The following is a 21,363-nucleotide window of genomic DNA, read 5'->3' on the forward strand; positions in this document are numbered from 1 at the left end:
ATCCTCTAATCCACCCTAGTACCCCCCGGCCCGCGGGCTCCACCTCCACCGCCACGCACGGCCCGCGAGGGACCCTCGCCCGGCTTCCCAGTCGACGCTGCGCACCTCACGACCCATCATGTCCTCCACTACGCGGCGGGCGCTACCGACACACCCCTCGAGCAGCGGAATACCGGGATAAGCGTACGAGCCAGCAAGGAAGACGCGGGGCTTGGCTGCGCCCGCGCCGGCGGGGCGGAGGCCAGAGATAATCCCGTCGTCCGCGAGCGGCAGGGCGCGCTCGAGACGCGCAACGCCGAGCAGCTCGCCGCCGATGGGCACGGCCGGGTTCGTGGTCTGCAGCACGGGCTCGACACCGGGGGGCGCGACAACGTGCGTCGCCATAGTGTACCCGAGCTCGGGGGCGAAGAAGGGCGTGACCTCCGCGGGAGAGGGGCAGGGAGACGAAGGCGCGCTGGACGCGCACGAGGCCAGCTCGGGCGTGTCGTCGCCTGCTGATTCGCGGGGCGCTGGCTGCACAAGGTTGATGTCACGGATGTCGGGGGTGGCGGGGAGCACGGAGCGGTCGCGGTGAGTGACGACGATCGTGTCCCGGTAATGCACGTGCGCGAGAGCCTGGCGCATGCGTGCGACGCGTTTGCCTTCGGCCGCGGGGAGGCTGGGCTCGAGAGTGGACAGGAGGGCGCGGGCGGCGCTTGCCTGCGTAGCGACGACGACGCGGTCGACTTCCAGCTTGGCGTCGTCGTCGAGCGAAAGGGTGAGTCCGTCATCAGAGTACGTGATCGACTTGATTCCAGTGCCGAGGCGCACGTGGTCCTCACCCTGCGCGCGCACCGGCTCGGCGAGGAGGCGCGCGACGTCGCGCGCACTCATCCCGCCGCCGAGAGTGTAGTGGCTCGTGCCGACACCGGCGTGGATGTAGTCGAGAAGGACGTCGGCACGAGTGTCCCACACATCGTCGGCGGTCATGGTGCCAACTGCGCTGAAGAGCGGGAGGACGATATCGGTTGCAAAATTCCGGAATGCGCGTCCGAGGGGTGTGCGGAGGGGGATGAAGGCGATGGGCTGCTCCAAGCGCGCTGTGACGGCGTCGACGAGCTGGCGGTAGGTAATGGAGCCTAGCAAACCGTGCCAACTTGCGAAGGAGAGTGTAAGGAGAACTACGTAGCAAAGTCCGACGCCGAGAAGGGTGAGGAAGCCGCGCACGAAAGCGACGGGGGAACGCCATGCCTGCGCCGGCATAGACGGGAGGGAGGCGCCCGACGCTCCTGAGTGGATGAAGTAGGTGTCATCGGCGTTCAGGTCACGACCCGATGGCAGAGACGCGAAGGAGAAGGTGAACGCGGCGGAGGAGAGGGGCAGGCCGAGGTGACGGTAAAGCGCGATGAGAAGAGGGTAGTACCCGCCCTGGAAGGAGCGCATGGGGACATCGACTGCGCGAGAGCCCTCCGACGCAGATGACGCTGGGCGCTTATTGATGTCGAGCGCAAGAGCGTTGGTCTCTGAGTCAGACGCGGACGATGTTGGCTCAAGCTCGACGCTCCATGCGTGGAAACCAAGGCGCGGGGCCTGGGGTCAGAATAGGGGGTTCAAAGCATTATGCATTACGTACCTTGTCAACCAGCCATACATCTGCGCCCTCCTTGGTGAGGAGGTAGGCGGTGGCGAGGCCGGCGAGGCCAGAGCCGACGACGGCGACGCGCGGGCGCGTCGACATGGCAGTTGATGAGATGGGGGGAGAAGGAATTTGAGTCGCGACGCGGAATGGAATGGTGGATGGCGCGTGGGGTTTCAGTTGCGGCGGACTGGATTGGGCGGCGATGAGGCCGACCGACGGGATACAAACTGACGAAGAGGTCGATAGATGTGATCCAGTGCAAGAGCAAAAGTAAGAGCAGCGAGCAATGCGAGAGAGAGATGTAGAAGTAGAATGCGCTCCAAGATATTGTTGATGGCCAACAGGAGGAGCAGCAATCGAGCCATGACGAAAGAGAGTGCCAAGAGTCCAGGCTCTCCGCAGCCCCACGCCACGCCCATTTTCCTAGCGTGTTACCTCTCTCTCTGCCACTCGCCACTCGCAGATCATCCATCGCCGCCGGTCATCCTCGCGCACCGTGCGTCAGTGGCGCCACATGGTCCTACTACAATTTTGCCATGGTCCTACTCGCCGTCACCGCAGCACTGCTAGTCACTTGGCCATCAGGTCCATCGCCCAGCCAGCGTCCCCCAGCTTTCGCGTAAACCGCGGGATCCCTCCTCCCGGCTCGCCTCACCCGGACCTGCACTTCAAAGTTTGCGCCGCGGCTGCCGCTGATGACGCATGACTGGTCCATGCCCATACTCCCTGACCCTGCAGAGCTGATGATCGCGTCAATACTTGCCCTCGCTGCGCCAGGTCTCGCACTCACCAGGCCTTCAACTCCGACTCAAGGCGACAGCACGCCGCCAAGAAGCTTGCACAATGCTACGGGGCGTCGGCCTGGGCTGTTCCCTTGTCGCCATTGGGTAACGCACGAGTGCAGGCATTCGCTGGGGTTGCTGGCCTTGTCGGGTGCACACAACCTTAAGAGGAGGCGAAGAAGACCTCGTTGCATCGCCCGTCGGGCGAGTAACAATGGCCAGTGGCAGCGTACTGCGCAGAGGGACGGCTTAAACTGCTGCACAGCGAGAAGGTATTTGCACGACTGCGGCGGCGAAGCAGAAGAAGCTGCTGGCCGGTGGTTGGAGATCTATTGAGGAAGCCAGTGTGCTGGAGGACCGGTAGATCCACTCAGCGAGGTAATGGTCTTTGGCGCGTTCGCGTGTCTGCGCATTCTCTAGGCTCTGCGCTCTGCATGCTCTGCCTACCCATGCCCATGCCCATATCCGTCCGTACCGGTCCGGTGTCCTCCTCTGCTCGTCTCCACATGTGCCACTGCTCATGCCCATGCAGCACTCTGGCTCAACTCAGTCATGCTCCATCCCACTCTTTCTTGCTTACACTCATGCTTAGCTCACACGCTCCACATGTTCCAGGCTCACGATCCGCTCCCCAGCTCCCTCGTAACTGGGGCCCGCTTCACGTCATCTAAATGGGCGTGCCTGAACTATCCAACCAATGTCTGACGTTGCTGCCCTACTCCGGTCAAGCCATTATGGTCCATGACGGTCGAGTTATTACTATGGTCCACGACCTGAGAGATGTCGTGTCAGCTCGCTCCGGGGCACGTGCTCGCGCTAAGCAAGGCGACCGGTCGAGCACTGCATGTCCGTGCGTACAGAAGCCCACAATCTCCATATGCCAGCTCGTCCTTCGTCCTGCGGCTAGGATACAGAGACTTCGCACCGCTACCGCCGCGCACGCGTCTCGAAGAGCCGCCACAGCCGGCCAGGCGCGGGCCGGCGGGCCCATACACGCATCTTCGGGGTGTCGGCGACGCTTGCGGCGGCGAGCACGTCGATTTGGGCGCGGAGGCGCTCGATCTCGGCGCGCTTCTGATCGCGCGTGGCGTGGGGGAGGGGAGTTGCGTCGGTTGGCGGGGTGGGCGAGGGGGTTTCGGCGAGGGGCGCGAGGGACGCGAGGGGCGTGCTGTGTGAGACGGAGGGGACGGAGACGGAAGAGGACTCGGGCCAGTCACGGTACGGCGGCGGCGCGAGCTGGCAGTAGTCGCACGAGGTGTGTGGAGCGTGGGCGTGGGTCGTGGCGTGGGGGTGGGCGAGCGGACGCGCGTGCCACGGCCGGAGACTGGCGGCTAGCATATCGTGTTGGGTTGGAGCGATGAGCCAAGGAAACCACGGCATGGGAGGGGGCGGGGGGCGGTAGCGGGGGCGAGTGGGTGCGGTGCGGGATAGACGGAGGAAACAGATGCGCAGTGGTGTGGCGATGGGGGGGATGAGTGGTGTGGCGATAGATAGGGGGCGGAATGTGACGATGGAGATCAGAAGAGCGATGAGCATAAGTAGGCCGAGCGTTGCGTCCGCGCGTCCGACCTCACTCGCACCGAGACGGGGCGTGCGCTGGCAGACTCGAGGTTCGCGGGGGATGAGCGCCGGGAGGCTGGTGCGGGATCTCGGCAGTCGTGCGCGCCGAGATCGCCGTTGAGGCCGTCGACGGCGGCGACGGGGACGGAGACGACGGGGAGGGAGACAACGGAGGCACTGACCTCGGCGGCGAGGTCGAGGCAGACGAGCTCGCCGCGGAGACTGAGGGACTCCCGAACCCCGTGCTGGTCTTCTCGGCCTCTTCCCACTTCACCTCGACCTCGGCGAGGCGCTGCCGGAACAACTCGAGGCGGGGGGACACGCACGGCGGGTCAGGCGCGGCACGGCGGCACAGTGTCGGCCACTTCATTGTCGAGAGCTGTGAAGAGTTGAGTGCGAGTATGATGCATGATGCATTAGTGCATCAGTCAAGAAGACGGTGAGTCTCGCTTCGCACGGGCTCTGTGCCCCCGTACCCGGAATTCCCACTACGGCCGGAGTCACGGCCGCCACCGATGGCCGTGCGGCGCGGAGGGCGCGCGCTTTGGGGCGCGTCCGATCGATGCATTCATTACGCGAGCGTGATGGTAACATCCGTTGCTGAACAGGTGTCGTGTGTCAAGAAGTCAAGAATATTGTCCTACCCGGCCCTATTCCCTCCTTTATCTTGGTCTACCCGCCTCTACCTCTACTCTCCTGTACCTCCTCTACCCTCTCTCTACACCTACTCCCCCACCATCCCCCGTCTCCTCTTACTTCTCCACCTCAACCGTCTCCCCTACGTCGATGGCAATGAATACCCCCTTCATTCCCGGATTCTCCCAGTCTGTGCCGACGGCTGCGTCGCGGCGTGCGCGCCCAAAGTCTACGCGCGTCGCACGCGCCTCGGACGCGTCGCAGAACGTGCCCCAATGCATGCCTACAGAGCGGCGTGCGCGCACTGCCGCATGAATCTTGAGGCTGTCCGCCGGCGAGCAGTGCTGGCTCGACGTGAGGGTGTACTGGTCGAGGGAGATGTTGAGCGTCTTGCGTAGGAACGGGAGAGAGCTACCCGTACTGAGCGGGAGGAGGGCGATCGAGAAGGGGCCGTAGGCCTCGCCGATCTGCGCGAAGGCCGGGCAGATTGCCGTGTCGTCCGAGTCGGGCGCTGTCGCGTATCGGTAACCTGTGTCGCCCCCGAAGAAGACCTTGAATGTCGGCCAGTCGCGCATGCCGGGCTCGAGGGCGGTGTTGGGGGGCACGACGCCGATCGCCCAGGACGCCCACAGCGTAGACATCTGGTCGAAGACGCCGCGGCCGGACCGGTGTTGCGCGGGGCAGCATGCGACTTTGAGGGTCAGTCGCGAGGTTACGTCCACTTCGGGCTCGCGCATCGGGGGATAACCCGAGGCGGCGGGCGTGGACGGCCCCGAGTCTGAGGAAGGTGTGGAGGGGAACTGCACGAGCGCCTCGCACCACCAGTCGAGCTCGGTCACGCGTGCCTCGGGAATACCGCAGGCTGTGAACCACGGCCCGACGCACAGTGGCACGATAAAGTGCACGGTCTCGTTGTGGTATGTCCACAAATCCATAATGCTGTTGTAGTCCAGGTGGTCGTAGTGGTCGTGGCTGATAATGACGACGTGGATGGGCGGGAGCTCGGCGACGGAGCAGGGGGGATCGAGGCTGCGCGCTGGTCCGAGGAACTGCGTGGGCGAGCATCGTTGCGAGAAGATTGGATCAAAGAGAATACCAGCCATTCCGCTCCCGTCTGTGAATGGGATCTGCACGAGAGTGCTCGCATGTCCGAGCCATGTAACAGCGGGGCGTGGCGGGCCTGCTTCTCCGCGGTCCGTCTCTCTTCCCTCACCGCGCAGCCATCGCGGCGGACGCACACAGACAGGCGGCTCGCGCCAATCGTCGTCGTCGTCGTCGTCCTGCATCGCGCGCAACTCGGGTCGGATATACCCCGCTGGCGGCTCGGTATCGTGTGTAACTTTGCGCGCAAGATATGTGAGGTCGTCCGGCTCGTCTGTCCACACATCGACCTCGGCGTCGTCGTCATCGTCGGGATCGTAGAACAGCCCGCCGGGCGGGGGCCGCTCGTCTTCCTTCTCCACTTTGTCACGGAAGCTGGCGCGGGACGCGGACCGCGACGCAACGCGCGACCACTCGCCACACGCGTCGCATTCAGACTGCTTCTGCGCGGGCGCAATTGCCGCTCCGCGCTGGTATGCGAGCCATGCGTCTGAGAGCGTCGCGAAGCGGTACGAGGGCCATGGGTTGTGGAAGGAGGAGGGGCGGTCGGTGGACAAGCCGAGCGGGCCGTTGGAGGGACCGTGGTGATCGTAATGCAGGTCTCTACTGGGTGGAAGAGGCTGTACGGAGGGAGGCCTGTCCATAATTGACGATGAGGAGGGGTGGGTAGGTATTAGAGAGTGATAGTTATGCCTGGAGGAGGATGATGGAGCGACTTTGTTCGCGATCAACTACGTCACTGTTGACGCTTCATCTCGGATCACTCCGCCTATCAGCTTATCCGACACCCCCACTTACTCCTGGCGGGGCGGTCAATGACGCCTCTCCCCCTGTCACGGACGGTTGGAGTGGAGGGAAGGTGGTCCGCAGCGACCGTCTCATCGTCGCCCCCGCCCAAGACGCGTCTCTCCATCTCCTTCATCTCATCTCTCTTTCTCTTTCTCCCTCTCTCTCTGTTTCTTATCTACACTCCTTCATCTCTCTCACAATGTCGTCCGCGGTCCACCGCGACCGCCGATCCTACGAGGCGATACGGCGGTCCCGCACCGTTCCCAGTCCCGCCCCGAACTCGGACTTCGTAGAATTCGTCCACCGCGTCGTCGACTTCTGCTTCTACCCGTACGCCGCTACCTAACCCAGTCACTAATGCAGAATCACGTTCCCTATCCGTGTCATCCGCGACATCCTCACGTCCCCCCTCACTATCAGTGTTGTCATAAAGGGCATCCTCGCGCTGCTGCTCGTCCTCGCCAGCGCCGCATTTAGCACGCTCGCCGTCGGCGCGTTCTGGTGGTCATGGGGCATCGGGGGAAACGTCGAGGTTGAGGGCTGGCTTACTTATGGGTCGCGCGCGATCCGCACACCTCATGCTACGTTGCAGCTCCCACTGGACAAGTTTCAGGAGGATCTTCCGTACGATGTGCAGGTCGAGCTGGAACTCGTGCGCCCCTCGCACGCCTCCGAAGAGATGGGTAGGTTGGTAGGATGAAGGAAGCTAACAGTCAGGCAACTTTATGGTTACTCTCGACCTGCGATCGCTGCGCGCTCCGGAGATCACGATAGTCCACGTCGCGCAGCCTGTTAGTCTGGTCGAGGCCGAACTAACGCCAGTCCCTCCCACCACCACCACTCAAGTCCTCTCTCCTCAGCCTCCCTACCATCCCGACATGGTATATTCCACCATGTGTTATTCCATGGCCATTCCGCTCGTTCTGTCCCTCAAGAGTGTTCGGATACGGCGGAGTGCCCGATGCGAGGATCAAGGAGCGAAGGCGCCGGGGTTCTCTCGTCTCCCCCGCCCGCGGGAATGAGGTAGTACTCCTAACTAAGGAGCTCATCGAGGGTACGGTCATCAACCCCGGCCGCGGTGACCTCGCCATCGGGTCGGTTTTCGTCTCCATCGGTGAGCTGGGCTAAGCGACATCATCTAACCCTAGGCCGCGAGGACACCAACTCTGAAGACGCTGGGGCGCGCTATCACCGTGAAGTGCGCACTACGGGTTGGGTTGTCGTCCGCTTTGTTCCGCACCCCACAGGCCTGCGGTGAGTTCAGCGTGGCTCGAGGCCGCTAACACTAGATGGCTTATGACGGCCAACCCTCTGCCTCCATTAATCATCCTCCCGCCGCTGTCGTTTTCGCTTACGATCGCATCTGCGCTGATTGGCTTCCTCGTTATTTCGTGCATGGGCCGGCGGAAGCCCAAGCCCGAGGAGCCGAAGAAGGAGGAGAAGAAGAGGCGGATCAAGGACGAGTACGAATCGCCAGAGCGCCCCAATTCGCGCCTCGCGCAACTTGACCGCGTGTGGGATGCACGCACTTCTCGCGATGAGACGCGGGCGTGGGACACCATCGAGGCGCGCGCTGCCGGGCGCCGTGTTGCCTCGCCCTTTGAGGTAGTGCAGGTCGTGGAGGTAGGTTGCGCCTTTGCTTTGTGTGTTGTGTGCTGCGTTGTGTCTTGTGTGTAGCGTCTGAATGTCCACATCTGCTGTCTGCCCTTAGACCCGAGAGCTGACGGCAGCACACAACGCCCCGATCTCGCACGCCCGAGTTGACGCCCGCGGCGTCGATTACCGAGGACGAGACCGCAACGGAAACGGATGTGCCTGCGGAATCTGTATCGGGCACGGGCACGGGCGTAGCCACGACGCCCGTGAGCACGCAAACGGGGCCGAGTGTGAGTGTAAGCGCGAGTGCGAGTGCAAGTGAATGGAGCGACACATGGAGCGACGACCAGCGATAGGCTGTGGGTGCGGCGAGATCTTTGACAGTGGCAGCGGGGTGTATAGAATCTAGACGAGACGACATGTGACGACTTCGGAACTTCGGGTCCTCGGAGCGATGAGATGAGACCTTCCTTGGTCGGCTCGGGTGGCCGAGATCCGGAGCAACACGGTGTCAAAGACGTGCTGCCATGCGGCCATCAGAACCATTATGAGGGCGACAACTGAGGTGAACCACTGAAGACACAACTGAGGGCGACAACTGAGGGCGACAACTTAAAGCGACAGCATGACAAGGGCAACAACATGAGGAGGACACGTGCTTGTAGTTCTTTGTTCAACCATAATCCGCACGCCGCAGCGACGATGGCGCCGGCGTCGCGGCGTCGCGGCGTGCGCTTTGGCCGTCTCACACATGCACAATCCGCGCCGAGACGAGGCCCTGGCCCGAGACACTGGAGACAACTTCGCCCGGCGAGACTGACACGTCCCGCTCAATTACATTAAGCGTGCGGGCGCGCGGGGCGGTGGCGCAAAATCTCCGGTGGGCGTTCCGGCGCTGCCGTTGAATTGATCATATGATCTGCGAGTAATGGCGTGGGAGTGGGAACGAGGCCGCGGGGTATTTGGTTCTCGTCGGAGAGACATGTCTTAGCATGCTTGCCAGGCTGCCTTACCTCGCTTACTCGCACACAGATCACACACAGCGGAATGTGCTGGCCTCCCGCCTGACACAGATCAGTCTCAATCTCGGGAGGACGTGAATGCTTTTCGAGATTGGCGGGACGGTCAATGCTGATGAATGTGTGGCCGAGGACAGCGCACAGACATACGCGTGGCCCGTCTCCCCCGTACATGTACACACATGCATGATCTAGCTATCACAACATGCCGGATGCTAATGGGCGCGCAGCGCGTGTCGAACGACGAATGAATAATGTAATAATGCAGTCGTGATGATGGGACCGAAGATAACCGAGAATGACCACGCAGTGGCTACGACCATAGAGGCAGGGGGGAGCGCAGGATGCGGCGGCTCGACTTGCGCGGGGGCGTGACGGGCGGGCGGGGGGCCATGGTCATGCCGGAGGCCATGCCGCACAGCGACGCGAGGGAGGAGGCGGAGGAGACGCTCGAGCTGGACGAGAGGGGCGGGAGGTCTTCGAATGCTTCGATCGCGCGGTCACGACATTCGGCCGACATGGCCGCGAGCACCGAGTGGTCGGCGTTGAAGCCTGGCGCGAGGGGCTGCCGTGGTCCGCGGCGAGGGCGGGGAGCGCGGAGGAGCTCGGCGGCGCGTGCCGGCTGTGGCGGGGGTGTGCGTGGGCACGCGAGTGTCGGGGATGACTTTGGAGACACGGCGTCGTCGAACTGTCCCGGTACGGGCTCGGGGTATGCTTCTTCCGCGTCGGCGAAGGCGTAGTCGTACTCGTACTCGCCGCAGGAGGTGAGGAGGTTGCGGAGCGCACTGACGAGGTTCGCGCCCATGCCGTCGAGGCCGGGGGTGGTGGGTGTGAGAGGCGAGCTTGGGGTCGGGGGAGACGGGGGTGCGGGGCGCTGCTCGCAAACGGAGAGGATGGGAAGGGCAGGGAGGAGGCGGTAGGGTGCCGCAAGGCGGGATGGCGTGGGTGTGCGGATTGGGGAGCGGAGGGAGCGGGCGGCGTGCTTCGCCGAGTCGTCGTAGAAGACGTCGGAGACAGGCGAGAATGTGCAGTCCTCAAAGGGGTCGTCGTCCTCGGCGCAGGGCGTGTAGACTATGGAGGAGCGCTGCGTCTCTGAGACGGGCGAGGTGGGGTTGTACAGCGACGGGCAGCGGGAGGGAGTGTCCTCGTCTGCCTCGGCGAGCGGGCAGAGACCGCTGTGGAGGTCTGTGCGGCGCGGACGGGTGCGGCGCGGTGAGACGAGGCGGGGGAGAGGGAGGTTCGGCGGGGGCACCGAGACGGGGGAGGGGGAGGTCTTGCGCGAGGACACGCGTGATGGTGACGAGCGGGGGGTGATTGCGGACATGGTGATGAAGAGAAACGGGGAGAGAAATGGGAGAGAGACTATGAGCTGCGCTGGGAGATATGTATACGGATGTGGCAGTGTCTGAGCGTCAGTTGATTGTTTGTGGGATGGGTGAGGCGGAGGGCGGATGGCGGATGGCGGAGAAAGACTGATCGTGACGATCGTGACTTACTGTATTGATCAAGTTGGCTGGCGACGACGGCGGGAGACACGGGTGCAAGCCTGTTGCAATGGACGAGTCGAGAAGAGGTGCCAGTGAAAGAGGAAGCGCGTCCAGAGCGCGCGCGAGTAAAGTAGATGACCAGGAGATGCAGGCAAGAGATACAGGATACAGGACCAAGTGCCCAAAAGCCTGGTAGGAGGGTCTGTTGTGGGTTTTCCTCGATCCTTGATCCTTGGAAGATGTGCAGCGGAAGAGCTTGGTGAAGCGAGCGAAGAAGTTCTGTCTTTCCTGTGGCGGGTGGCGTGTGGCGTGCGGGAGGCGTGTGTAGGTTGGATTCGGGGTATCGGACCTTTAAGGTTGAGGTTGATGAGGGAGGGTTCAAGAGGATAAAGGAAAAGAAGCGAAGCGACAGAAGACGCGCGAAAGGAGTGCGCTAGGGCGAGTGCTAGAGCGTGCGCGTGCGAGTGGGAGTGGGAGTGCCAGTACGGGTGACAAGTGCGAGGAGCACGAGGCAAGAGTGACAACCCGGGACACGGGCTGCAGGGATTCCAGACGACGAGGGAAAATATCGGCAGAGCCTTGAACGCCACCTAGGTTAACCAAGGTTTTCCTATTATCCTATTCCACGCGACTGGTGATGGGCCTGAGGCTACCCGGCTGCTGGAGACACTAAAGCGAGCGGCGCAATTCAATCGAAATCCTCATCCGCCTTGCCGGATGCGCTTTGCCTGATGTGTTATGAAGCCTCCGATGAATTCGAGGGGTACGCCTGAGCAAGGGTCTAGGCGTTTTGCGAGCAGCGTGCCGGATAATGGCGCACGAGATCGGGGTGGGGGGTGAGGTTGGGGTGCGGTGAGTATGCTGGTAATGCGCCAAGGTCTTGCTGAGAAGCGGGACGGAGTGTTTCTTGGCGTCGCGTCTCTAGTCTGCGGATGTATGCAGATTGAAAATGGAGGAGGCCGGAGAATAGGGCTTGCTGTGGCGCAATGGAAAAATGGTGGAAGCGCACAACTAGGTTTGGGCCGGATAACAAGGTTATAGTAGATGAGAGAGATGGCGATGGCGTGAATGGCGATCGTCGGTGAATGTAATGCGCGGTATGATGACGGGAGCCGAGTAAATGGATTCAAGCGCAAGCGGGGTAATGAATGGGCGGAGGCGGGGGAGATGACAGATGAGACTCAGCTCTTAAGAGAGTTTATGAATTGTCGACCGAGACCGGTGCAAATCGGCCAGACGCGGAAGGTGGGGATGGCCAAAGAAGCCCTCGACCTCGCGCTCATATGTCCCGTCGCCGTCGACGAGCGGCCCCCGTGCCCGACACGGCGATGTCTATGACTGGTCTGCGGTCTCGCGTTCCGTTCCTGCAACAAAGCTGCCATGCTTCACTGGATTCCAGCGAGCAGGCGTTGCGCACTCCTACGTACTCCCTGCCCCCACTCCCTGGTAACGCTTCGCTGCTCCGATGCTGCTAATGTCTACTCACCGCCCTATGATTTCAAGGTACGATTTGTAGGAATGATCTGTGGGAACGCGCTTGACCGAGGACGGGAGTGGGGCCGTGACTATGCCGGCATCGTTCCTGCTGCCCTTACCCACTGTTTGGTGCGCTCAGTTGGCAGTCTTTGATCACCCATCTGAGTCCCACGTTATACTCACGCGCACATGGAGTCATGTAACGAGAGGAGAGTGCCGTCGGACGGGCGTGTGCAGTGTAATACTCTCCAGTGATGTATCAAGGACAGTGTCCTCATGCGCGCGACGCGTCGCTCGAAATGAGCTGAGGTCATGCACGGTCAATGGGCTGCATCTATACATGTGTAGAGGTATTAGCGCTATTCCGCCAAGCTCCTAATGCCACATTTGGATGGGTCACGTGCCAGTACAGCATGTGATTTGCTGATGCCGACGTCACTCGACAACACCTCCGCTTTCCGCTCCTGCTTCACTCGCTCGGTATTACATCTCGAAACATTACCACGCTAGCTGCTATACTTACAATCCCCCTTCACGCAGCATGACACAATGTACGTCTTGCCAATGCGGTACTGAGGCCAGCGCCCTCACCCTCGTCTACGCAATTTCTCGACCCGGCTCAACCCAACCCATGCCACCTCTTCTCGATCCGGCAATACGAGTGCGCGCACCACGCCGGCACCGTCGACTGTTGGCCCTTCGAGCGCATTTTTAGGCAGTAAGTGTGAATTGCTTTTGTTTGTTTGTATGCTTCCCATTTCTCTCTCCTGCACTTCTAGCTCCCAGAGCTAGCGTCACGATGACTGAGCCACTGCCACTTCCCTTAGGCGTGGGAGCATTCCCTGTCACAACATAAGCATCGCATCGCGCAGCAGGCCCGGCTAGCTGGTTGACTCGGAGCTTCAGTCCCGCTAGGCGTTGGAGGTGGTGAAGGCAGCGATGTTTCGTCCACTCGCTCCAACGAGGTCGGCGCGGCGCCGCCGCGGCCCTCGGCAGGCGTTGACAGGGAGCCGGGAACAACGAACACCAAACACATCACAATACCTGAGAGCTGAGACATGCTGTGCGCATCACGCGTCACATCGGCGTCAGGGAGCGCGCGCGAGTGCCGGACCCCGCAGTGCCATCAGCACGTGGGCGCCTCGCTGTTTTTTTCCATCCCATCTTCGAGATCGAGTCTAGGGATGTTTCGGAGGAGTGACGTTCCCACATTTGTGCCTCACCCCTGCCATTGACCCAAGGTGACGCCGGTTTTCTGTGGACTGTTGTTGGTGCGCGCTGAGCGTTGCATTTCGTGCAAGCATGCGCGCGAAGAAGTATGGTCGTGCGCCATTGCCCGCTCCGCAATCGCCCGCTTGCTCGTACGCAGACCACGCTCCCGTTCCTCGGTCTTGCACATCCCGTTTTCTGGTCCGATTGCTCATTCAGATGTGGCAATGGCCCGTCGTTGGAAGTAACAAATCGCATCGTCAGCGATAAGGGCGCCCACCCCGTCGTCGACCCCAAGTTCATGTACGTCGTCGTCGGTCGGTGATGTGGTGCTGACGCATCGCGACACGCTTCGCTCACTCCGTTCCATCGCACAGTGTCCACCCACCCAAAGGCAAGAAATGGGGCGACGTCTAGTCGTAGGCCACCGGGAACACTCCGAAACACCATGTCACGCCTCGTGCTATTAGACAAGCAGCCGAGGACGCCGCCGGCTCTCCACTTTGCGAGGACACCGAGGCTCCCCCGAGATGCATAAGTCACGCGTGCGTGGATTCACACGGCCCCACGCTTGCGATTGAGTGCATCCGACGGGAAACGATTCCAGCTGTCTGTGGCAGTCAAGCTTTCATCCAGCACATCGGAAAATTACAGGCACGAGAGGTAGGCACCGCGGCAGGATGAGAGACAACAGGCACCGGACGGTTCCATATCCTCGATTTAAGACCAGGGTCGACAGATGTGCCATGCCATGTGTGCTGGTGCTGGAAGCCTGGAGGATCGAGGAGGCGTGCATCCCGGACAATGTCCGAGTTGTAGTGAGTTGGGCGCTCCGAGACGTGTAACGCGGTGGACATGGAATGCTCGGGCGGACGTGCGCCGCCACACCGAGCCGCGGTCAAATGGGGCGGGAGGTATTGTCAGCAGCTCAATTGAGCGGCGAGCTGCAGTTGTTGCCAGTACCACCTCGGTCAGCAGGAACACCCGCCTGCTGGCCTGTCGATTCCCGGTCCCGTCCGGGCGTTGCCTCGCGACACCTCCGTACATTGCTTTATTACTTTTGCGGGTTGTCGCTCAGAAGGATACGGCAGTGCCGGCATGATCGTCAGACATTTATAGCTGGAATGGAGTCCGTCGGCTCGGGTTGACGGGCGTAAGCTTGGCCGTCCGTGTCGGCAGCAGGAACGACCCGAGATACTGCTTCATGTAGCCGCAAGGTGTGCTCGCCACATTCCCACAAGTGCCTCCAGGCCAGATCCCTTACACTGGGAACTGGGACTGTCGGACATTCTTCGAGTAGCAAGCATAATGCCAAGTGCGCACGCCGTCACGCCCCGTACGTATGTCGATCGGCGCCGGAGTACGCACAGCGCCGAGACCGTGGCGTGGGTTAACCCGGGGGCAGGGCCTGTGGGGCCTGCATGGACCTGTATGGTGTGATTCCCAGCAAGCTGATTCCCACAGCTTGGCATCGATAGAGCGATCAGATGTGGCGCCACACCTTTCTTTGACTGGACGCTCGCTTGAGCTTGCCTTGAGTGGCACCATGCCTTCGTCTGACAGCCGCATTCGCTCCGCATGAAGCTCGTCATGAGTGGCGCCATATCTTTGTTTATGTGACGGAGGTCAGTCAGTCAGTTGTGCGTGCGCGGGGACACCCCGCGGTGTACTGCAGCAATGCATCCTAGCGCCTATCGCGGTCGCGCCCATCTCTGTCGCGGCGCGGGCTGCGGCTGCGGCTGCGGCGCCGGCCACTGTCGCGATCGCGATCTCTATCCCGGTCATGTCGCCGGTCCCCACGGTCGCGATCACGGTCACGATCGCGGTCGTCGCGCCGCCGATCGCCTCGCTCCCCACGGTCGCGATCCCTCTCCCTCTCCGGCTCGCTGTATCGGGGCCGTTCGCGGCGCTCCTCCCTCTCATCTTCGCGCGGCCGCTTGCGCTCGCCGCTCCCGCCCTCGCCCCACGCGCGTGACGTCGCAAGCGGCGCTGTATTCGCGCCCGTAACGCCGCGCCCGCCGCCGCGGCCCACACCTCCCCGGCCACCACGCCCGCGCCCGCGCCCGAACCCGCGCTCGGCCGCCTGCCGCTCCGCCAAGCCCGGGATGCGCACGCCGTCGATCATGCCCAGGTCGTTGGGATTCCCCATGTCTTCGGCGACGGGACAATCGGCGCGCATATGGTCGCCCCCGCAGTTCCAGCACCCCGTGCCGCCTTGGTTGACCTGGTCGCTGGGCCGGCCGAAGGCTTGGTGCGCCGTGCCCCACCCGCCCGACGTCGTGTCCTGATCCGTGAGGTGCGTGTATTTCGAGCGCGAGGCCTTGCCGTAGTCCCGCACCTGCAGGACCTTGGGGAGCGCGGCCATGTCCACCTGGCTCTCTGTTGCGGCGGTGTAGTCGCGCGAAAGCAGCGCGTCGTCCTCGTCCTGGTGGAACGCGCCTTTGTGGTAGTACTTCTGCAGGAAGCCCATCTGGGGCTTCTCTTTCGCGCGCGAGGCCTCCGCGTATGCCAGGTCCTCGGCGAGCCGCACGTCCTCGGGCATCGCGCGCCGCCGCTCGATCTCGGCCTGCTCCGCGTCCGCCGCGGCCTGCTTCTCCTTCTCGCGCAGCAGGCGCGCCAGCTCGCGCGCGCGCCACGCGTCGAACTCCGCCTCGGGATCCAGCCCGTCCGTGTCGTCCACGTCGGGAATCAGGTCGGAGGATACCTCCTCTGCATGTCAGCTGCGAGGTGCGAAGAATGAGCCACTCACTCTCAGCCAGCTCGCGCCGGATCGTCTCGCCCGCCAGCTCCTTCGAGTCAAGCTTGCGCCGCTCGCGCTCCTCCTCGGCCCGCTTCTCGGCCTCTTCTGCCTCTTTGGCGGCCAAATCGGCCGTCACTGTCTTGCGTGCAGTTCTGGCGTCAGCAACGCGCACCCCAGCCTCCAACCGCCAGCACTCACTTCGAAACAAACATCGGCCGGAACGCCGGCTTCTCCTCCTCGCTCTCCTCCTCCAACTCGGTCTCGTACTCGCTCGACTCTGGATCCGGAGCAGCAGGTTTCCTAAACACGGGCTTGACGTCCTCCTCCTCGCTCTCCTCTTCGCTTTCACTCTCCGCGCCGATTTCTGACATTAGCTCTCCGTCGCTCTCCGCGGGATATATTGCTCCTCCTCTACTCACCATGCTTTACACCTCCATCAAGTTTCGCCTTTGAAAGATCCACCTTGATCGCCTCAGACTTGAGCACGCGGCCCGCGCCGCCGGCAACCAGTCCCGCCTCGAGCTTCACCGGCGCGGCACGCTTGGGAATCTCGAGCGTCTCCTCCTCGTCGCTGTCGCTGTCTGCTACCGCGCCGCCGGGCTTGCCGATACGGTGCCGCGTCTTGGTCGCCGGTGGGGGCGGCGCGCGCTGCGCGGGCTTGGCCGTGCGTGCTACTGGCGCCATTTTGGCGTGGTGGGAGAGTTGATGAGAGCGATTGTTGGAGTCGAGTGGAGGTGACAGCGGGGCGGGATCAAATTTCGGTGGCGATTGTTGTGATGTGGAGGTTGGGCTTGCTCGACATCAACATGCAGCCAGCGGACAGGCATACGCCAACTACAGGGTATACGAGATGCATAGTGCAGTCTACTAGTTGGTATGGTAGCAAACTACCACCTAAATCGTTGGTGTGTTTAGTACTGATGTCAGCATGGATAACGCCTTGGCACTCACGACATAGGGAATGATCTTGTATGGGACCTTCTTGCAGTAAGTCTCCCAGTCCTTGCCGTACTTCTGCTTGCATGCCTCGTCGTCACGGATCTGGCGGTGGGCAAGCAGGATGCCGAAGTAAATAACGTAGAAGTAAGGAATCGGCGAGCTGAAGCCCGTGGGGAGGCACCACGCCCAGGCCATGATCCAGTCGCCGAAGTAGTTCTGCTGTCAGCACATCCTCCATCTGCACTCACGGGGTGGCGCGAGCGGCCCCACCAGCCCGAGGTCAGAAGCTTGGTGCCGCGCTGCGTCTCCATGTACTGCAGGTTCTTGGGGTTGCGGCCGTTGCGGAAGTCGGTCTTCTCGTTGTTGGCCGAGCGGAAGATGTACTGGCCCAGCACTTCGAGAGCGACGATGAACGCGCACGCCGCGATCGAGAGGTCGGTCGGCGCAAACACAAGGTAGCGCGCCTGCAGCGTGTACGTGAATGGCAACCAGGTGAGGTCGCCGAACGAGAGCATGAAGCCGAAGCCGTCGGTCGTGATGTCCATCTGCTGGAGGATCGAGGACTCGGCGAGCAGGCAGTCGAGCGAGTACCAGCCCTGGAAGATGAGGACAAGCCACATCGAGTTGGTAACACGGCCGAGGCGCTCGTACTGCGCGCACGCGAAGGCAACGTTCAGGATCACCCAGCCAATGATGCCCGGGCGAACCTCGTTGAAAGTCTTGATGTCAAAGTTCGGGAAGCCGGGCCAAGTGGGGTTGAGCGGACGGCCCATCCAGAACTAGCGTGAGACAGGTAACAGCGCACAGCTTACGTCGTAGAAGAAGTTGCCACTGTTGCCCTGGTGCGCGAGGAGCTCGCCCGAGAAGAACGAGTTGACGTAAACGAACACGGCCTGGAACGTGCACATGGCGAGCGACGCCGAGAGGAGGGGCACAAAGTGGTCGTAAATCCACGCGAAGGCCGCGACGCCGCCGGGCTGCGAGACGGTGCCGGCAACAATGCCGAGCGTGAGCATGAATGTCCAGAGACCTAGAGTAAGCCAACCCCGCCGAACTCCACCCACCGTTACCGTTCATCTTGTACGTCTTGCGTGTGCCATCGCGCAGGAGGGTGCCCTCAATCCAGTCCCCGGGGAGGATGGCCCAGCACAGGACGGTCCAGAGGTACCAGGCAAGGTAGACGCCGGCGGCCTTCCAGTCCCACAGCGCGCCGGCGCTCGAGGGCCAGTCGCCGATCCACTCAAGGACGTTGCGCTTGGGCGGAACGCTGCATCCAGTCACCTCGTTACAGCCGTAGAAGAGGCCGTACGCGACAATCGGGGTGACAAAGGTAAGGATGCCGCCGCCGATGGGGCCGAAGAACTCGGTAGGCTTGAGCCGGGGGTTTAGCTCAGCGTAGGTCTTCGGCGTGGGGTTGGCGGGCAGGGTCACGGTCGTCGTGGCCGTTATGGTGGTGGTGACCTCTCTTTCCTGGGCCATGGCGGGCTGTTAGATCAAGAAGAGTGAGGTTGAGAGATTATATGAGTGGATGGAGCAAAACGAAGGAAATGAGGATTATGGAAACATGGAACGATGGGCCGGGGTTGGGGGAGACGCGCCAACGCAGGGGCCCAGGCACCCATGATTGGACCTCGTCTCCTCTGTCAACAACTCCGCTCCACATCGACTCTGCCGCGATGGATATCAAACATGCATGGTATCTTGCTACTACATCGTCTGATGTCCGCCCGCGTTCCGCAGACCACAGCAGGCCGCTATCCCGTGCTCGCCTCAGCTTTTTCGCGCCTTGAAAATGGGTCAACATCGTTCGACGTCGTGTCGGTACCCTGAACGCCCCGGCTGCGTGAAGGACATAGGACGCGCACTCCGCGTCCAGACTTCTGCTGGCTGACGGAGCTAACGGAGATGCACAATATGAAGATGACGATGAGCAGGGGAATGAGGCGAGATATAGTTGGACGTGGGAGCGAGATGATGGAATCGATACAGCCCTGCTATGCGCTCGAAGCCGGCGCGCCAATCACCTCAGTGATCCACGCAACAAGCCGCTTCTCCATCACGAGCAGGGCCTTGCTAGCATATGGGTCGACGTTGGGCCCCGACGTAGCCGTCAGGCTGGCTGGGAGTGAGAGCGAGAGGTGGATCTGATTTGAGGGGAAGCGCTTAGCTGGTGTGAGCGTGGTGATGTGAGGGGGGGGAAGGGAAGATCGGGGAGTGGATGACACGGTTGCTGGTGCATTCATGACGGCTACGCGCAACTCACCAAGCCTCTGAGCCATGGGCAACGCCATATCTCCTGCGCCTTGCCGGAACACCGGCGTCGCAGTCGCGGGAATAGACTAGTGTCAGCTATATCATTAATCTTGTGACGTACGCCGCGGCTGGGCATGGCAACAGCCCACTCCTGCGCGAGGGTGCGCTTAGGCTCCTCCTCGGCGCGTTCAGCCGCACCGGCCCAGACAAACAGAGTGTCCGTGAGGCGGGTGAGGTGGAACGTGAACGCGGGCGCGCCGGGGAAGGGCGGGGTGAGCGCGGTGTGGTGCGTGGTGATTTGGGGCTCGAGGGACATGTTGCACGAGGTGTGGATTGGGTTCAGTGATCTCGACGCTGGAGCGGGACGGGTGCTCGGGATAAGACGAGGGATGGGCGCAGCTGTTGACAGACGGCGGACAACAGATCAAGCAAGAGGCGGAGGTGGAGGAAGCAACAACAACTCTACCTCCTCCACCAGTCCACCAACACTTCGTCATCACCCTCCACTCCTCGACCTCCCTCTCCACTCCGCACCGCCCATGGGCACGCTCACACCACCACCAAGCAACAGAGGCACTCCCGCGCGCCCCGCCACGCCCGAAGCGACGATGGACGTGGACCCACCCTCGCCCAGCCCGCCCTCGGACCTCTTGGAGCCCACAGAGCCCTCCGCCTCCGCCTCCGCCTCCGCCTCCGCCTCAGCCTCTGTCTCGGAGCTGTCCGGCGCGCCCGTCGACCTCTCTTCGCCTGCGACGGACGCCAAGGGCTCGGACACGGAAGAGGAGCCCGCAGCCGAGGAGGTGCGTCTCCCCCGGACGCGCTGACGCGGACACAGATTGCCACGCCTCCCAAGGCTCGCAAGCCGCTTGACATGTTCGACTCGGAGATCGTCGAGCGCTGGAACAAGGGTGCGTGCTTGCTGACTAAGCTGACAATAGAGTTCGGCGACCCCTTCACGCCCACTAAATGACTGTAACGACATGCATGTATATGATCTATGCCTTCTTGCCCTTGTCCCCCTTGTCCGCCTGGTCGCGCGTGTCCGCGGCTCCCCCGCCAAGACCGGCCTTGTGCATCGCCCACTCAATCCAGCCGAGCTCCTCTGACGACCCGTCTGCCATGGCTCCGGGGGCGAGCGCATCTTCCTCCTTCGCCTTGTTCTCGAGCTCGGCCCCCGTCGGGCGCGCTGGCACAGGGTTCTCGTCGAGGACCTCCTCTGTCGCCTCGTCCGCGGCCTGCTTCATGCGGATCGAATACGCCAGTTTGTCCTGCACGATGAGGCCGCCCGAAAAGATGGACCCGAGCGTAAAGCCCACAAGGACGCCGCGAATGAGCAGCGGGTTCGGGAGGCGGTCTGGCGTCAGCTCCATCCTTCTCTCCCCTCTCCTTCGTTTCGTCTCTCCCTCCTCACATGATTGTCACTCACATGCCAAGCCAGCAAAGAACGTCAACAAGCTCCCCGCCAACATCCCGTCCTCGATATGTGGCGGGCCCGCGCGCCAACTCGTGCGCTTGGGGTCTTTGGGCGTTGCGAACGCGTCGCTCGCCTTCGGGAAGTACTTTTCGCGCGTGTATCCAATGTACTCCTCTGCCGTGGTGAACGCGAGCGCGGCGGCGCCGAGGCCCAGCGCATACCGCGCACCGTACTTGCACGCGGCGAAGAATACGCGGTAGTTGCGCGTCTTGGTGTAAAAGTACTGCTGTCAGCACTGATGTCGCCGGACGCACCCAGCCCTGCACGGTCGTAGGTTGGCGGTGTGCGTTTTCGGCGAGGAAGCGCAGGCGGGCGCGGACGGCGCCGCGCCGCGCTCCGAGAAAAAAGCCGATCGTCGCGGCCATCGGTGTGCTGGCTAGCATTGTGGAGGGGACCGTGATGTAGTACCGCTTCTGCGGGTGGTCGGGCTCTTCAAAGTCCTCTTCGTAGTTGTAGCCTTTGACGGGGACGGGGTCGCGGGCCTTGGAAGGCCCGGCGACAGCGTTTTGCGTGGCCATCGTGGGAGACGGGTGTGGGTAGAGTAGGGAGAAAGATGAGTTGGAGATGGTTCACAAGGTGCGAGCGATCGTGAGCGCACTCGAGTTCAAGCGGTGGTCGAGGTGGAGTGCACTGACGAACCGGAGCGATCCGAAATCTGGACGGTGGAGGCGCCGCGCTGTGGCG

At 62.3% G+C, this 21,363-nt stretch overlaps 11 protein-coding genes across 11 annotated transcripts, besides 1 other annotated feature; 3 read left to right on the forward strand and 8 right to left on the reverse strand.

Annotated features, from left to right (window-relative positions):
* Window positions 1–15: 15 nt before the first annotated feature.
* Window positions 16–1,717, reverse strand: COLE_02283 (uncharacterized protein; the record flags this gene model as incomplete). The annotated part of the gene is made up of 2 exons (XM_018426056.2): window positions 16–1,569; window positions 1,613–1,717. 2 exons carry the CDS (start codon window positions 1,715–1,717, stop codon window positions 16–18), a joined length of 1,659 nt encoding a protein of 552 aa, XP_018277306.1.
* Window positions 1,718–2,313: 596 nt separating this feature from the next.
* Window positions 2,314–2,736, forward strand: COLE_02284 (uncharacterized protein; the record flags this gene model as incomplete). Its single annotated transcript, XM_018419521.2, has 1 exon — window positions 2,314–2,736. One exon carries the CDS (start codon window positions 2,314–2,316, stop codon window positions 2,734–2,736), a length of 423 nt encoding a protein of 140 aa, XP_018277305.1.
* A 591-nt stretch (window positions 2,737–3,327) lies between these two features.
* Window positions 3,328–4,330, reverse strand: COLE_02285 (uncharacterized protein; the record flags this gene model as incomplete). The annotated part of the gene is made up of 3 exons (XM_018426841.2): window positions 3,328–3,636; window positions 3,975–4,182; window positions 4,230–4,330. 3 exons carry the CDS (start codon window positions 4,328–4,330, stop codon window positions 3,328–3,330), a joined length of 618 nt encoding a protein of 205 aa, XP_018277304.1.
* A 382-nt stretch (window positions 4,331–4,712) lies between these two features.
* On the reverse strand, window positions 4,713–6,341 carry COLE_02286 (uncharacterized protein; the record flags this gene model as incomplete). The annotated part of the gene is made up of 1 exon (XM_018423735.2): window positions 4,713–6,341. One exon carries the CDS (start codon window positions 6,339–6,341, stop codon window positions 4,713–4,715), a length of 1,629 nt encoding a protein of 542 aa, XP_018277303.1.
* A 344-nt stretch (window positions 6,342–6,685) lies between these two features.
* Window positions 6,686–8,438, forward strand: COLE_02287 (uncharacterized protein; the record flags this gene model as incomplete). Its single annotated transcript, XM_018423734.2, has 7 exons — window positions 6,686–6,816; window positions 6,850–7,169; window positions 7,204–7,277; window positions 7,309–7,600; window positions 7,635–7,740; window positions 7,776–8,109; window positions 8,217–8,438. 7 exons carry the CDS (start codon window positions 6,686–6,688, stop codon window positions 8,436–8,438), a joined length of 1,479 nt encoding a protein of 492 aa, XP_018277302.1.
* A 976-nt stretch (window positions 8,439–9,414) lies between these two features.
* On the reverse strand, window positions 9,415–10,425 carry COLE_02288 (uncharacterized protein; the record flags this gene model as incomplete). The annotated part of the gene is made up of 1 exon (XM_018425504.1): window positions 9,415–10,425. The coding sequence occupies one exon, from the start codon at window positions 10,423–10,425 to the stop codon at window positions 9,415–9,417; it is 1,011 nt and encodes a 336-aa protein (XP_018277301.1).
* Window positions 10,426–12,695: 2,270 nt separating this feature from the next.
* Window positions 12,696–12,779: a sequence feature (Short protein (COLE_02289, TXT11879.1) was converted to a misc_feature.).
* Window positions 12,780–14,957: 2,178 nt separating this feature from the next.
* COLE_02290 (uncharacterized protein) lies at window positions 14,958–16,697 on the reverse strand (the record flags this gene model as incomplete). The annotated part of the gene is made up of 4 exons (XM_018426840.2): window positions 14,958–15,982; window positions 16,023–16,165; window positions 16,212–16,377; window positions 16,433–16,697. The coding sequence occupies 4 exons, from the start codon at window positions 16,695–16,697 to the stop codon at window positions 14,958–14,960; spliced, it is 1,599 nt and encodes a 532-aa protein (XP_018277299.1).
* Window positions 16,698–16,907: 210 nt separating this feature from the next.
* On the reverse strand, window positions 16,908–18,431 carry COLE_02291 (uncharacterized protein; the record flags this gene model as incomplete). The annotated part of the gene is made up of 4 exons (XM_065626204.1): window positions 16,908–17,168; window positions 17,201–17,731; window positions 17,765–17,982; window positions 18,023–18,431. The coding sequence occupies 4 exons, from the start codon at window positions 18,429–18,431 to the stop codon at window positions 16,908–16,910; spliced, it is 1,419 nt and encodes a 472-aa protein (XP_065482473.1).
* Window positions 18,432–18,946: 515 nt separating this feature from the next.
* On the reverse strand, window positions 18,947–19,521 carry COLE_02292 (uncharacterized protein; the record flags this gene model as incomplete). Its single annotated transcript, XM_018423733.2, has 3 exons — window positions 18,947–19,119; window positions 19,216–19,291; window positions 19,327–19,521. 3 exons carry the CDS (start codon window positions 19,519–19,521, stop codon window positions 18,947–18,949), a joined length of 444 nt encoding a protein of 147 aa, XP_018277297.1.
* A 223-nt stretch (window positions 19,522–19,744) lies between these two features.
* Window positions 19,745–20,175, forward strand: COLE_02293 (uncharacterized protein; the record flags this gene model as incomplete). The annotated part of the gene is made up of 3 exons (XM_018426839.2): window positions 19,745–20,005; window positions 20,041–20,113; window positions 20,144–20,175. 3 exons carry the CDS (start codon window positions 19,745–19,747, stop codon window positions 20,173–20,175), a joined length of 366 nt encoding a protein of 121 aa, XP_018277296.1.
* A 25-nt stretch (window positions 20,176–20,200) lies between these two features.
* On the reverse strand, window positions 20,201–21,197 carry COLE_02294 (uncharacterized protein; the record flags this gene model as incomplete). The annotated part of the gene is made up of 3 exons (XM_018423732.2): window positions 20,201–20,559; window positions 20,632–20,902; window positions 20,934–21,197. The coding sequence occupies 3 exons, from the start codon at window positions 21,195–21,197 to the stop codon at window positions 20,201–20,203; spliced, it is 894 nt and encodes a 297-aa protein (XP_018277295.1).
* Window positions 21,198–21,363: the final 166 nt, after the last annotated feature.

Source organism: Cutaneotrichosporon oleaginosum, assembly GCF_008065305.1.
Source record: "Cutaneotrichosporon oleaginosum strain ATCC 20508 chromosome Unknown ATCC20508_contig02, whole genome shotgun sequence".
NCBI lineage: Eukaryota > Fungi > Basidiomycota > Tremellomycetes > Trichosporonales > Trichosporonaceae > Cutaneotrichosporon > Cutaneotrichosporon oleaginosum.